The sequence below is a fragment of the Fimicolochytrium jonesii genome, assembly GCF_025526975.1.
Source record: "Fimicolochytrium jonesii strain JEL569 chromosome Unknown EV422scaffold_23, whole genome shotgun sequence".
In the NCBI taxonomy this organism is placed as follows: domain Eukaryota; kingdom Fungi; phylum Chytridiomycota; class Chytridiomycetes; order Spizellomycetales; family Powellomycetaceae; genus Fimicolochytrium; species Fimicolochytrium jonesii.
The window spans coordinates 195,311-206,830 of NW_026515690.1; the positions used below are offsets into that span (position 1 = coordinate 195,311).

Consider the following 11,520-nt stretch of genomic DNA (forward strand, 5'->3'; position numbering starts at 1 on the left):
AGCCAGCGCAAAGCGTGATGTGGACGCGCTGCGAGTTAGGGTTAACGAGCGTCAACCATTCCATCCACTCCTTCCACTCCCCACAGCAGCGGCTTTTCCAGCTGCTGATAGGCCTGGGAACGAGGGCACAGCAGTGTGTCGAGCGCTAAAAGGTCCTCTTTCGAAGTTCTGAAATGGCTGCTCGCTCGAAAGCCGTCTCGGAAGCTCAGTCTTCGTTACAAGATCAGTTCTGCCCTTTTAGCTTCAGCTCCATCCCTGTTCTGCAGGCTCTACCCACAAACCCAAAGACCCTCCAATCTACTTTCCAGAGGTATGGCGCTCAACTAGCCGCCAGAGTTTCTACAGACGAGGACGAAGCAGCTGTACGAAGCCATGAGCTGTCTTTCAAGTCGAAAACTTCCCGGAAGCTCACAGTACCCCCCTTTCGCAGTCGCAAGCGGAATATGCAAATACCCTCATAATACACGCAGGCTCTCGGTATCTGCGTATCGGCCGTGCATCCGATACATTTCCGAAGGAAGTGCCGCACGTCATACTCCGGAAGGTGGATGCTGAGCAGGGAAAACTTTCAACTTCCTCCTCCCGTGGACGGTTCGGGAGCCCTCTGAAAGAACAAGCGGAGCCGTATTCACAGCTCCAGGATGATCTGAACGAGCGGTTACGAGAGAAAAAGGTTCGCGTTGTGACGAATGCACGAGCGCAGGTGCTTGCATTCAACGCGCAGGCGGAGCCTCAGGCGATTGCAGACCATAATGATCCATATAGGATTGAGTGGTCGCAAGTACCGGACGGCATCGGCCACGCCGTGGGTCTCAAGGTCAGTAGCTAGGTTGCTATTCACTCTGAGCTGTTGGCCGGTGCTTAACGAGTCCATTTTGCGGGATAGGCTCTACATGTAGCAACCCTGCCAAAGCTCAACCATGAAGATGGAGACCGGTCCTATCGACGATTGTATCCCATCCAGCATGGGATACTCAATATATCAGATTACTCATCCGCGAGGCAGTGCCTGGCGGACATGAGAGTGATATGGACAGAGAGCATTGAGAAGGAGCTGGACATTTCCCGGGATGCATTTGGAAGCTTCAACGTAGTTTGGATCGTTCCGAATCTGTTCAACAAAGTCCATGTCCGAGAAACCATTGAGATGCTGTTGAATGACATGGGTTTCATGGCTGTTGCCCTTCTACAGGTAACACGTGCCCAAACGTATGCCGGTTCTGAGCGTCGGCTAACGAAATGGCCCAGGAATCCGTAGCTGCGTCGTATGGAGCAGGAATCACCTCAGCGTGCGTGGTGGACATTGGGGCACAAAAGATAAGCATTGCATGCGTTGAGGATGGCATGTGTGTCGGCAAAACGAGGTGAGGATAGCGGGATCAACTGGAGAGTACGAGTTTCGTTTGTTGAACTCGAGACATGTTTCAGACTCCAGTTGATGTATGGAAGTGACGATGTATCCGCGTTACTCATGAAGCTCCTATTGGGGAGCGGATTTCCGTACAAGAGTTTTGATGCTGGACAGCATGCCCATGACTGGGTTTTGGCGGACGAGTTAAAGGAAAAGCTTTGCACCTTCGAAGAAGTGAGTCGCACTCATACTTTGTTGCAAATGCTCGCCAAAACTGAAGGCCTTCTAGTCCCAGCTTATTGTAAATCTGTGTGACTTCTATGTCCGGGCCCCGAATCAGCCGACACTGTCATATAGGATGAAAGTGTATGATGAAGTAGGGGTCGCTCCCTTGGTAAGCGCGACACAGCTTCAACGTGTACGCTTACACGGCTCTGAAGCTTACGATATTGAATGTCCTAGCTTCTGCTGAACCCGCAAGCGATTGACTTCGAGGAGAAGCTGAAGTCCATGGCCCTCGGTCAAAACTATCTGGATGTTAATGCTGAAGATGAAACTCATGAAGAAGAAGGGGGTGCCGCCAAAACCACAGCGCCGATACAAACCGGTGGTCTCAAACGGACAAGGGATGGAGTGCCGAAGGAAGAGTCAAACTTCAAGGCGTTCAAGGCTCCCTTGGGCGTTGGCAGCGATGTCACAGAGGATGGTCACTCGGACCTCGATCCGCCGTCAACGGATGCTGTCGAAACATCAACACCATCGTCAAATATGGAACAAAAACTACGAGAGAGCCAGCTATTGGGAACGATCTCACAAATCACGTCTCCGCTAGACACAGCTATCGCTCAATCAATGGCGCATTTTGCTAGCACCTGCTCCGATCTTCGAGTAACCGAGCTGGAAACGCGGCTCCGGAAGGTCGCATCCGCTATACTCCTGATCGGCGGGGGAAGCCTGATACCTGGGCTCGGCCCACTTCTTGAGGAGCGCCTTGCCAAGAAGTGTCAAGAACCTTGGTTCCGAGAAGCGTTACCGGGAGCATCGACCTTGGCCATCGCGCCACAAGTGATGCAGAACCCAAGGGAGATTGATTCGCGAGTACTGGTGTGGACGGGGGGCGCGGTGTTTGGGAGGTTGGACATGATCAGTGATTTGTGGCTTACGAATAAGGAGTGGAAAGCGAGAGGGATACCGGGCTTGTCGAACAAGTTGATGTTCATCTGGGATTGAAGTAGATGGGAGATAGAGCCTATGGGTCGTTTCCATGGTCATTTTTGTACATGAATCATACACATTTCTTGGACATGCGATGGCATTTTGGGCCTGACACCATGCTGTGCTCGATGCTATAAAACGGCCCTGGTTCGATGTCGGTACTCATAAGTTGAACCATACGTAGTGTACAGCATGTGGTTGACATGGGAAAGCGCGTCCGAGAAGGCTTCAGACCCTTCCGCGTCCGAAATGCCCCTCTGACGCGCTCTCGAGTCTCCACGAAGAGACCCTCCCGGAATCTTGCGCAAGTTTGCTCGCCCACTACCACACCATCATGCCACCAAAACGAGCGACCCGAAAGAAGAAAGCGCCAGCGACCTCCGCCCAGTCAGCAGGCGCCTCAGCCTCCTCCGACGATCTAGCACAAGCCAAGCTACTGCCACTGTTCGCGCACAACCAATCGCATTTCACTCAAGTCTTCAACTCAGGCATCGCAGCTTCCCAATCCGATATCAACACCCATGTCCAGTTTCTGTTCGACTACTGGAAGGATATCCTCCACGGTGATGTGCACGAAAATCCCCAGCAAATGCTGAAGACACCTGGCAAAGGACGACGGTTCAAGAACTATGCCGCGTCGCCATCGGGAACGGCAAGGAAGATCAGCGGACGCGATAAGCCGACTGGGCAAGTCGACCTGGATGACAGGCCGATACTGAAGCTTAACAAACCGGAGAAGAGGAAGCACGGCAAAGTCCGGGTGGAGATTCCAATGACGAAGGGGGAAAGGCAAAGTACGGAGTTGATGGATAACGGAGGGCATAGCAACTCAAAGCGACCGCGCGTGAGAGGAGTTGGTTCGTTCGAAAAGGGCGTTCATGTGGGAAATAATCGAAGCGAAGCCGGGGAAGAGCCGAATGCGGGTGCTTCGCTGGCCGAGGCAGGCAACGACACTAGGGAGAACCTTGATCTGAGTTTCACGAGCCGGTCTGTTGACGATGCCATTGAGGAGAGTGTGAATGGGGATGCGGAGAATATTGCAGATTCTTCGATGGTAACGACGATTCTCGAGCCGGCTACAAAACCTGCTGGTCGTACCCGCGTGGTGGAAGCAGTGCCTGAGGCCCAAGTTCCCCCGGTCCGCGCTAGCAAACGCCTTGAGCAGAGAAAGCCGGAGGCCGCGGAAGTTGACGATTCTCGATTTGCGAAAGAGAAGAATATCTCCAATGGGAACAGCGCTAGTCAGTGCAACGAGGCCGGTGTAGAGGACATTTCGGAGTCAACTGAAGCTGGTGGCAGCGCGGGAGCGCAGCGAGCCGGATCGTTGCGACGAACCAACAGCGCCGGTTCTGAAAAATCATCCGGGAGCACTCGATTGAAGGTTGTCAGGCCAGGGAAAGTATCTGATCAGATCCGCAAGATTGAAAGTGAGGAAATGCGTCGCCGTGAGATTCAACAGGTTGAGTCTCGTAAAAGCGATGCGGATGCCACAGCATCGACTGTTCCCAAAAGGAGCCTGGGACTCCGCAGCTCCTCAGCATCGCTTGCAGGTCGACAAGTTCGCGTTCCCACCCTGAACAGGCTCGTCGCTGCATCCCAATTTGCTGACAGCTCCGATGAAGAGGATGCGTCGTTCTCCGCCATTTTCCCCGCGGGACAGACCAGGTCTGGCTTTGCTATGTCAAGTCCTGCTGGTTCGAAAGCAGGCGCAGATTCCGCTGCCGCGGAGGAAAGCGTTTGGGAAGACGTCACCGTGCAGCTGTGTGAGGAAACGCCTCGGCCACCAAAGCCTGGGAACAAAACGCAAGGTTCTGGGCCTCGGCAAAGAAGCATGGACGACATGCTTTTAGATACTCCGAACGTCAACCCGACCGAAGAGGACACCGGCGATGTAACGGATATGTCAATAGACGCCTCCGAAACTCCTCGTCCACCCTCGACGCTTGCCGTGCCAACAGAGCTGGTTCGCAGATCGGACCCGAGTCCCATCCGACCGGCGCTGGTGGCTGAAAGCACACATCCAGCCTCTCCCAATGACAGACCCGCCTCCCTGTATGCCCGCATCGCCACACAGGCAGATCAGGATCGCCGTTCGAGGGAGCAACTCTGGGGTAAGACAATATTCCAATCCGAAGAATTCAAGAAAGTGAAGCAAGGGCTAGAGGAGAAGCGTCGTCGGTTATCCGCTGCCCGTGCGGCGGCTGGTGACACTGCTGCAACTTCAACTTCGACGCTTCGAAGTCCTGTCACGCGACCCGCTCACAAAGTCAGCACACCGCGGTCGATATTGAAGAAGCGATCGTCGGAGGTCTCTCAGACCAAATTCCCATCTCGGACCAATTCACTTGCTCCGTCTGAACTTGGAAGTCAACAAGAGTGGTTCGAGGCACAAGAACCTCGGCCTTCTCAAGATGTGGCTGATAAATCCGCCGAATCCCGATCTCCACAGAATGTCCGGCTGCCCACTGCCTTTCAGCGCAGCATTTCGGGAGAATCAAAGGACTCGGACACTCAGGGTTCGGCTGACGAAGATAACGGGCGCATTAGTGGGGAGAAGAGTGTCACTTTCCAGCTTCCGGAGCAATCCGATAGCGATGAGGAAAGCCAGAGTAGGATGGTGGAAGGGGATAGCGATGTTGAAGACGTAACAGTTACCGTCGCAAACAATGAGCGGAGAGACGATGATACGCGGCAAAGCATGGCCAACTCCGTAGATGGGGATATCGACACGGAGAGGAGTTCGGGGTTGCCCAGCGACAGACGCTCCTTCGGTAGTCAGGAGCAGGAACTTCTGGACAATGCGCGTGACAGCGTTGCTGGAGCCGCTGAGCATGAGATTATAAAGCTTGTCGAATCACCACCACCAGCGAGACCTAGGTTTGCCGCCAGTATCTTGGGAGCTATCGTAAGTGCCGTTTTTGTGACTATCGGCCTGACGCATTCACTGATTCTTTTCACGACATTGCAGAGATCATCATTGAACAAGGTTGCTGGAACGACCTTTATTCCGCAACCGCAAGCTATCAGGACGGCTACAAACAAAGCGAACCCCGACATGAAAAGCTTGAACGCTGCTGCTGCCGTGAAGAAGGTATGCACTGCAATTGGGCGCTTTGTCGCTCATGACAGTCACTCAGCCGCATTGATTTGACAGCTGCAAGCGGACCGGGACCGCCGCCCCATTCAATCCACCGTAGACTCCCGCTTGGAAAACGCTAAACAGAAGCAGCAGCGACTTCAAGAGGAGGAGGCGAAGCGGATAGAAGAGCTTGCGCGACGAGAGGAAGAGAAGACGCGGAAGGCTGAAGAAAAGAAGTTGGAGAAACTCAGGGTAATGCGGCGCAGAGCTTGCAAGGATTGTCATTACTTTAGCTGACCAGGACTGCCATGACAGGAGCAAGAAGCCATAAAACGAAAAGCAGCCGAGCGCCAACAAGCTGCTGCCGAAAAACGTGCCATGGACAGCAAAGAGAAGAAGCAGGTACGTCGTCCAGATTCCGGTCCTGTAACCATTGCATGACAGTCCACTCATTCACGGCTGCATCTAGGTCAAAGTGATGCTGAAGCTTCCCGCAAAAGGGGCCGCAGCGTCTTCGCACACGCAGGCACAATCTTCATCAAGCAACGAGCTTGTGCGCGAAACGGTTACGCACACCGAAAGGATGACTATGCAGCAAAGGGTGTCACAATATCAGACAGGGCCAACCACGATCGTTGACGAGAATGGAAACCTACCAGAGCCTCCCTCAGAGTAAGTTCGGATTACGTGTCATCTGCTGCAAGAGGAAAGAAATTAATCGTCCACCTCCATCCTCCAAAGTTACGACTCGGAAGACCTACAAAGTAGCGATGACGAAGTATACAGTGGCAGTAGCAAAAGCGGCAATGTTGTCGGCACGCCGGAGAGCTCAACGCCGAACCCCAAGAAACGCAAGGCGGACGAACCGGAATGGGTGAACACCCCGGAGCTAATGAAGCTGATACACGCGCACGAGCGAACAGATCCGGATGCAGTGTTTGGAGGTGCCCGCCCTCCTTTGGAAGGTATGAACCGTCACCGCATTGAGCGTACACTGCTCCCAGACCATGTTATGACCACTAATCTTTATCCATCGTCGCAGATGTCTTCAAGGAGGGCATGAAGCGGAAACCGTTTCGTGCTCGCGCCAGTTCGGCCTGGACGGGGCAGGACGTGCTTACTGCGTCGGAGGATATGGAGTATAAAAAGTCGATGGGTTATCTCTGAAGTCTCTGCGTAGGGAACGCGAGCCGGTTCATTCTGTAGCTTCGTATGCAATTAAATGCCGCCGATTGCCAATTGCAACACCGTCTAATATAATATTGCAATCAAAAGTTTTGGCAATTTTTGGCGAAGCTTTGACCGAGTTTTGGCGAACAGGACGAACCCCGAAGAAAGGCGACCCGCAGGAGTCTGACCAAAAAGCTGATATTCATTCCGCCCCACATGCATTATCTACAATATCCGTGGGGGCAGCTACACGAGAAGTATGTACACGCGGCGCCGAACAGAAGGGAGTCCAGGGTTCCCCTATGACTCCTCCGCTATCGAGACACACTCTCAAGATCTACATTCTCCGGCGAGAGGTCGTCAAGCGTCAGAGGGTCAGAGTCCGATCTAGTTGATGGTGGGGCAGGTGGTGGCTGGAGATGTTTGAAGAAGGGATGTGTAAGCGCTGTCGTGGCTCCGATGCGCTTGTGCATGTCGTAACAGAGCATTGCCTGGTCATAGATTCAAAAGGTGAGTAACTAGATCTAAACCAATATCCGAGGATTTCACCTACCTCCAGCAGATTGATCCCGTCATCGGGCAAAGGGCTGCGGAACTGATGCGCTCCGGCATTGCTCACATAGGGAGCCAGGGATCTGCGTGGGGCAGGCAGGTTGGTTGCGGATTTTGATGTTTTGTAGACGCCGGGGAAGGCGAAGTTTTCTGGAAAGTCTGTTGGGCGCGGGTCGCCGAGTTTTCTGGGAGACAAAAAAACAGTCGACGGTCACCAATGCAAGCCTCGCCATGCCCCCACGTTTCGTGACTGTGCAGTTACCGTCTTATGTCCATCATGATCGACGCTTCACTTCCTCCTTGGAACATCGGCCTCCCTCTCACCATCTCTGTTGGGTACATCTCAAAGGTCAGCACCGAAGACGTTAGGATATGCGCAACAAGGTGAGGTTTTTACCTGCAAACACGCATCCCGCACTCCACATGTCGACTGCCACTGTGTAATGCCGATAATTCGTGAAGATCTCCGGAGCACGGTATGATATGGTTGTAGTCTGAAGAGAGTGTTATGAGCTCGTCCAACCGTAGCGTGGCTCTCAAGCAAGCACCAACGAACCACCGGACTCAGAGCTTTGGCGGGACAGGTAATGACTCGGCCGAGGCCAAAGTCGGCTACCTTGATGGTATCGTCGTCTGTGATGAGGATGTTTTCTGGAGTCCGGGAGTCAGAGCGGTTAGATGGATGATGACCGTCTGAGGACGACATGCACACCGCATCTCACCAGGTTTCAGATCCCGATGTGCAACTTTGTTCCCATGGCAATATCTCAGTCCTTCCAAAATTTGATAGATATACCTCTAGAGATGGTTTCGGCATGGTAGGTTGAGACAATATTTCTTGATCCGGCAATCAGACGTGCAAGACATACCCTGGTCCTTTCGACCTCGAATCCCTGTGGCTCCTCCCTCAGAGCTCTTTGTAATGTTGTCGGACAATATTCCATAACCATATATGCTTTCGACTTTCCCATATCGTGAAACACATCCACAAGACTACAGTCGCATGATATGAACAGGAGGATGTATTAAGAGACCTCTACTTGCTATTCTGCTGTCGTTGGAGGCACCAAGTGCCATACTATGCGCGGTGTTCTTACCTGATAAGATTGACGTGTCGCAGACTTTTCAATAGGGTGAGCTCTCTTATAACATCCAGTGCGTAGCCTTCACATACAGACGGCATGGTTCGGTACGCTGACAGCATTCTGTTCTGAGCCGTCAAGGGCCGGTGATTTTCCTTGTCGTCGTCGGGATAAGACTTGAGGCCGGGTGGAATTGAGGGCGGGGACTTGACGGTTTTGATAGCGACCAGGAACCCGTCGCTTCGACGTTGCGCTTTGTAGACGTCGCCATAGGCTCCGCTGCCGAGATGCCCCAGTCGCTCGTACCTATCCCATACTGAGTACGCAGGTTCGGCAGACCTCGACTTGTATTCAAACATATCTTGATACGAATTCTGCGAAACGGACATGGCTACTCAATGACAAAGGAACAGAGGGGAGGGTAAGGAAAGAAAAACTGATATGAAGGAAATGGATGGTATTCTATACAGCAGCCAAGAGGACGACGCAAGGCGAAGGAAGTGTATAGGCGGCAGATGGTGCAAGCCAAGATAGGGGCAAGATGGGGGCCAAGATGGATAGGAACCAATTGAGCTTTTTGTTTGAGTTTTATGCTAAGGTGTTTCCGGACATCAATTTGCATCGCGCTGGAAGTCATCACTTTGTGCCAATCCGGACATCAGGGGGACGTGTTCTTCAGCGCACAGAACAAGCACAGGCAGTCTACAGGTCATTGCAAAATGGTAAAATCGCCTTCCCTCCACTCTTGTGTCTCAGATATGAAGTATTTAAGGTAGCTCAGGTTTTTCTATCATCCAGATAACCCAAACAATACGCCTGGGCTCCGTACAACCAAATTCCTTGGGTCATCTCTCACAGGGTTAATCTGGACCTACGCCTTCAAAACGCCATCACAAAAAACGTCATCACAACTTCAAATTCACGCGTGTTGTTCGCTGGACATAACAACACGGTCCTACGCTTTTGGGCTACTCATGCTGGACAGGAGGAGCAGTTTTCGAATTAGTTCCAGCTGAGCTATGCGCATTTTTCAATACGTTGGGAAAGCGCGGACATTTCTCACTTTTGTCATATTCACGTTGCAAACGCCACAATGCGATTCACATATCACGCAAGATCATCAAACGGAGATTGCCATGGCTGCAACAGCCCGTCTAAATGACCAATTGCAAAATTTGGTCGCGGCTTATGAGGGCATCGTACAGGGTTTCACAGGCAGGAGGGAGAAGGATGAAAGGAGGGAGGAAGACGAAAGTAGCTTGAGAAATGCAAGAGGTGGTTGGATCGCGGCATTACGCGCAAGGGAGTTTATCCAACAACCGAAGGAGTGGGATCTAGCAAAGAGAATGGACCTGGCAAAACTGGAGAAGCGAGATGGTATGGATGATGTTCGATCAATTGGACGGACACGATTCACAGGACGTACATTTGCGATGTGAAAACTGAAGTTCGCCTCTAGGTACTTGTAACTGGGGTGTCAGCAAGATGGCAACACCTTCGTTGCCTTTGGTAGGTATAGAATGCACTTCAAAGTTGCTTGCATATGACCTTCCATCTTACGCACACTGAGACTTCCCAATATCACTAGTACAACTGTCCTAAAATGACTTTGAGTAATGCCCAATACCACTCCCGACCTGCAAATAGCCTTTGTTCAGCGTGCGTATCGACCGACCTCGAGTGCACTGCGACATGTTGCACGGAGATTACCTTCGTAAGTTCAAGCTGCCTCGGCGTGGATCTGACGAGTATCCTCCATCTCATGTTGCGGCTCTCAGGGGAATCACTGCGTATGCCCTGTCGACATCATAGGACCGACATGCACTCTTTGGAACACATTTCATTGTACGCCCACCCTCCTGTCACCTAAGCTAACAAAAGCATCTTGCGATGGACAGCCGAGCACAACCATCTCCGTCGCACAGGCAGACGGCAGCACAGCCGCGACGATCGTGCCTTGTCCACAAGTCTTCAATGTATCGAATGTTGTGGATTTCAGATTTACATTAGCGTGTGAGCAGGACTCACCGCTAAACGTGAAGTTGAATCGCACCAGCACAACGACCTACACTGATGGGGAGTTCATGTATACAATCGGCAACGGCGATAAGGTGATGCCCATCCCTCATAAAGCATCTCCGCTTTCTCGAGTTAGACCCTTGACTAAATGCCTGTTTGCAGTTTGCATACACGCAAGCCCTTTCGTCAAATTTTCTCTTTCGCCTCAAGTTCGCCAATTTATTCCGACTATCCCCCAACGCAGCGCAATCCTATTATGCGCCCATAACGCCTATTCCCGACGCATTCGTGGGGAACACGACCTTGAGCATCAGAGTCAATTTGTCATTGGTGCTGGACGGCCGGGATGGTCAGGAAGGTCTTGGAGGACGCGCAACGACTGCCTCGTCACCTGAGGCTAGTGCCACTAGCAGTGCATCAGCCAGCGCTGGCCAGTTCGCTGCTGGAGGAAGGCTGTATTTTGAGGGTGGTACGTTGGCAATGATGAGGGGATCAGCCCTCGGAGTTTTTGAAGGTGACGATCGCTAAAATGCCTGCTCAATCCGGTCGCCAGCTCTGTACAATCCAGGTTACGCATCCGTCCCGGGTATCTCCGGAAATAAGAGGTAAGGGAGACATCACCCTGATATGTTGATATCTCCAGACGCAATCGCTTGTGACCCTGACCCTGACCCTCCCGCAAGCATCCTGGGCTTCATAGATTTCACGTCCCCCAAACCACGTTCCTCTAACTTCTATGCGCCGACAAAGGAAAGTCCTGCGCTAAGCATTGCCCAGATTGTGGGGATCTGTATGTGTGGCGTCGTGTAGGTACCACCAATCAGTGACGCATCAACCTACATGCCCTTGACCTGACACTTTCAGTTGTCCCATAGATTGGTAGCTGCGGTCGCTCAGTGTTGCATCAAGGATAAGCGTAGGCGGCAGAAAGCAGCGTAGCTGAATGAAGTACGTACGTTCACTTAGAGTGGAAATGGAACATTTGCATGTACGTTGGACATGTACATATGTGAAATCGATTGCCTTCTGGATCTAAGACCGCTCCACGGGAG

At 52.3% G+C, this 11,520-nt stretch overlaps 5 protein-coding genes across 5 annotated transcripts; 4 read left to right on the top strand and 1 right to left on the bottom strand.

Moving 5' to 3' along the window:
* The first annotated feature begins 6 nt into the window (after positions 1–6).
* EV422DRAFT_538898 (uncharacterized protein) lies at positions 7–2,679 on the top strand. The gene is made up of 7 exons (XM_053071008.1): positions 7–362; positions 431–817; positions 887–1,192; positions 1,249–1,364; positions 1,429–1,585; positions 1,641–1,745; positions 1,814–2,679. Exons 1-7 carry the CDS (start codon positions 174–176, stop codon positions 2,579–2,581), a joined length of 2,028 nt encoding a protein of 675 aa, XP_052923121.1. The 5' UTR covers positions 7–173; the 3' UTR covers positions 2,582–2,679.
* Positions 2,680–2,843: 164 nt separating this feature from the next.
* Positions 2,844–6,971, top strand: EV422DRAFT_192449 (uncharacterized protein). The gene is made up of 7 exons (XM_053065217.1): positions 2,844–5,471; positions 5,535–5,657; positions 5,721–5,897; positions 5,961–6,047; positions 6,115–6,317; positions 6,387–6,610; positions 6,688–6,971. The coding sequence occupies exons 1-7, from the start codon at positions 2,901–2,903 to the stop codon at positions 6,810–6,812; spliced, it is 3,510 nt and encodes a 1,169-aa protein (XP_052923122.1). The 5' UTR covers positions 2,844–2,900; the 3' UTR covers positions 6,813–6,971.
* Positions 6,673–8,938, bottom strand: EV422DRAFT_192392 (kinase-like domain-containing protein). Its single transcript, XM_053065214.1, has 8 exons — positions 8,465–8,938; positions 8,237–8,360; positions 8,090–8,165; positions 7,924–8,018; positions 7,765–7,861; positions 7,630–7,696; positions 7,369–7,552; positions 6,673–7,306 (listed from the first exon to the last, which is right to left on the bottom strand). The coding sequence occupies exons 1-8, from the start codon at positions 8,836–8,838 to the stop codon at positions 7,130–7,132; spliced, it is 1,194 nt and encodes a 397-aa protein (XP_052923123.1). The 5' UTR covers positions 8,839–8,938; the 3' UTR covers positions 6,673–7,129.
* Positions 8,939–9,186: 248 nt separating this feature from the next.
* EV422DRAFT_538906 (uncharacterized protein) lies at positions 9,187–9,930 on the top strand. The gene has a single exon (XM_053071009.1). It carries the CDS (start codon positions 9,469–9,471, stop codon positions 9,886–9,888), a length of 420 nt encoding a protein of 139 aa, XP_052923124.1. The 5' UTR covers positions 9,187–9,468; the 3' UTR covers positions 9,889–9,930.
* On the top strand, positions 9,891–11,519 carry EV422DRAFT_192377 (uncharacterized protein). Its single transcript, XM_053065213.1, has 7 exons — positions 9,891–9,962; positions 10,038–10,163; positions 10,228–10,560; positions 10,631–10,937; positions 11,022–11,073; positions 11,152–11,274; positions 11,344–11,519. Exons 2-7 carry the CDS (start codon positions 10,053–10,055, stop codon positions 11,405–11,407), a joined length of 990 nt encoding a protein of 329 aa, XP_052923125.1. The 5' UTR covers positions 9,891–9,962; positions 10,038–10,052; the 3' UTR covers positions 11,408–11,519.
* Position 11,520: the final 1 nt, after the last annotated feature.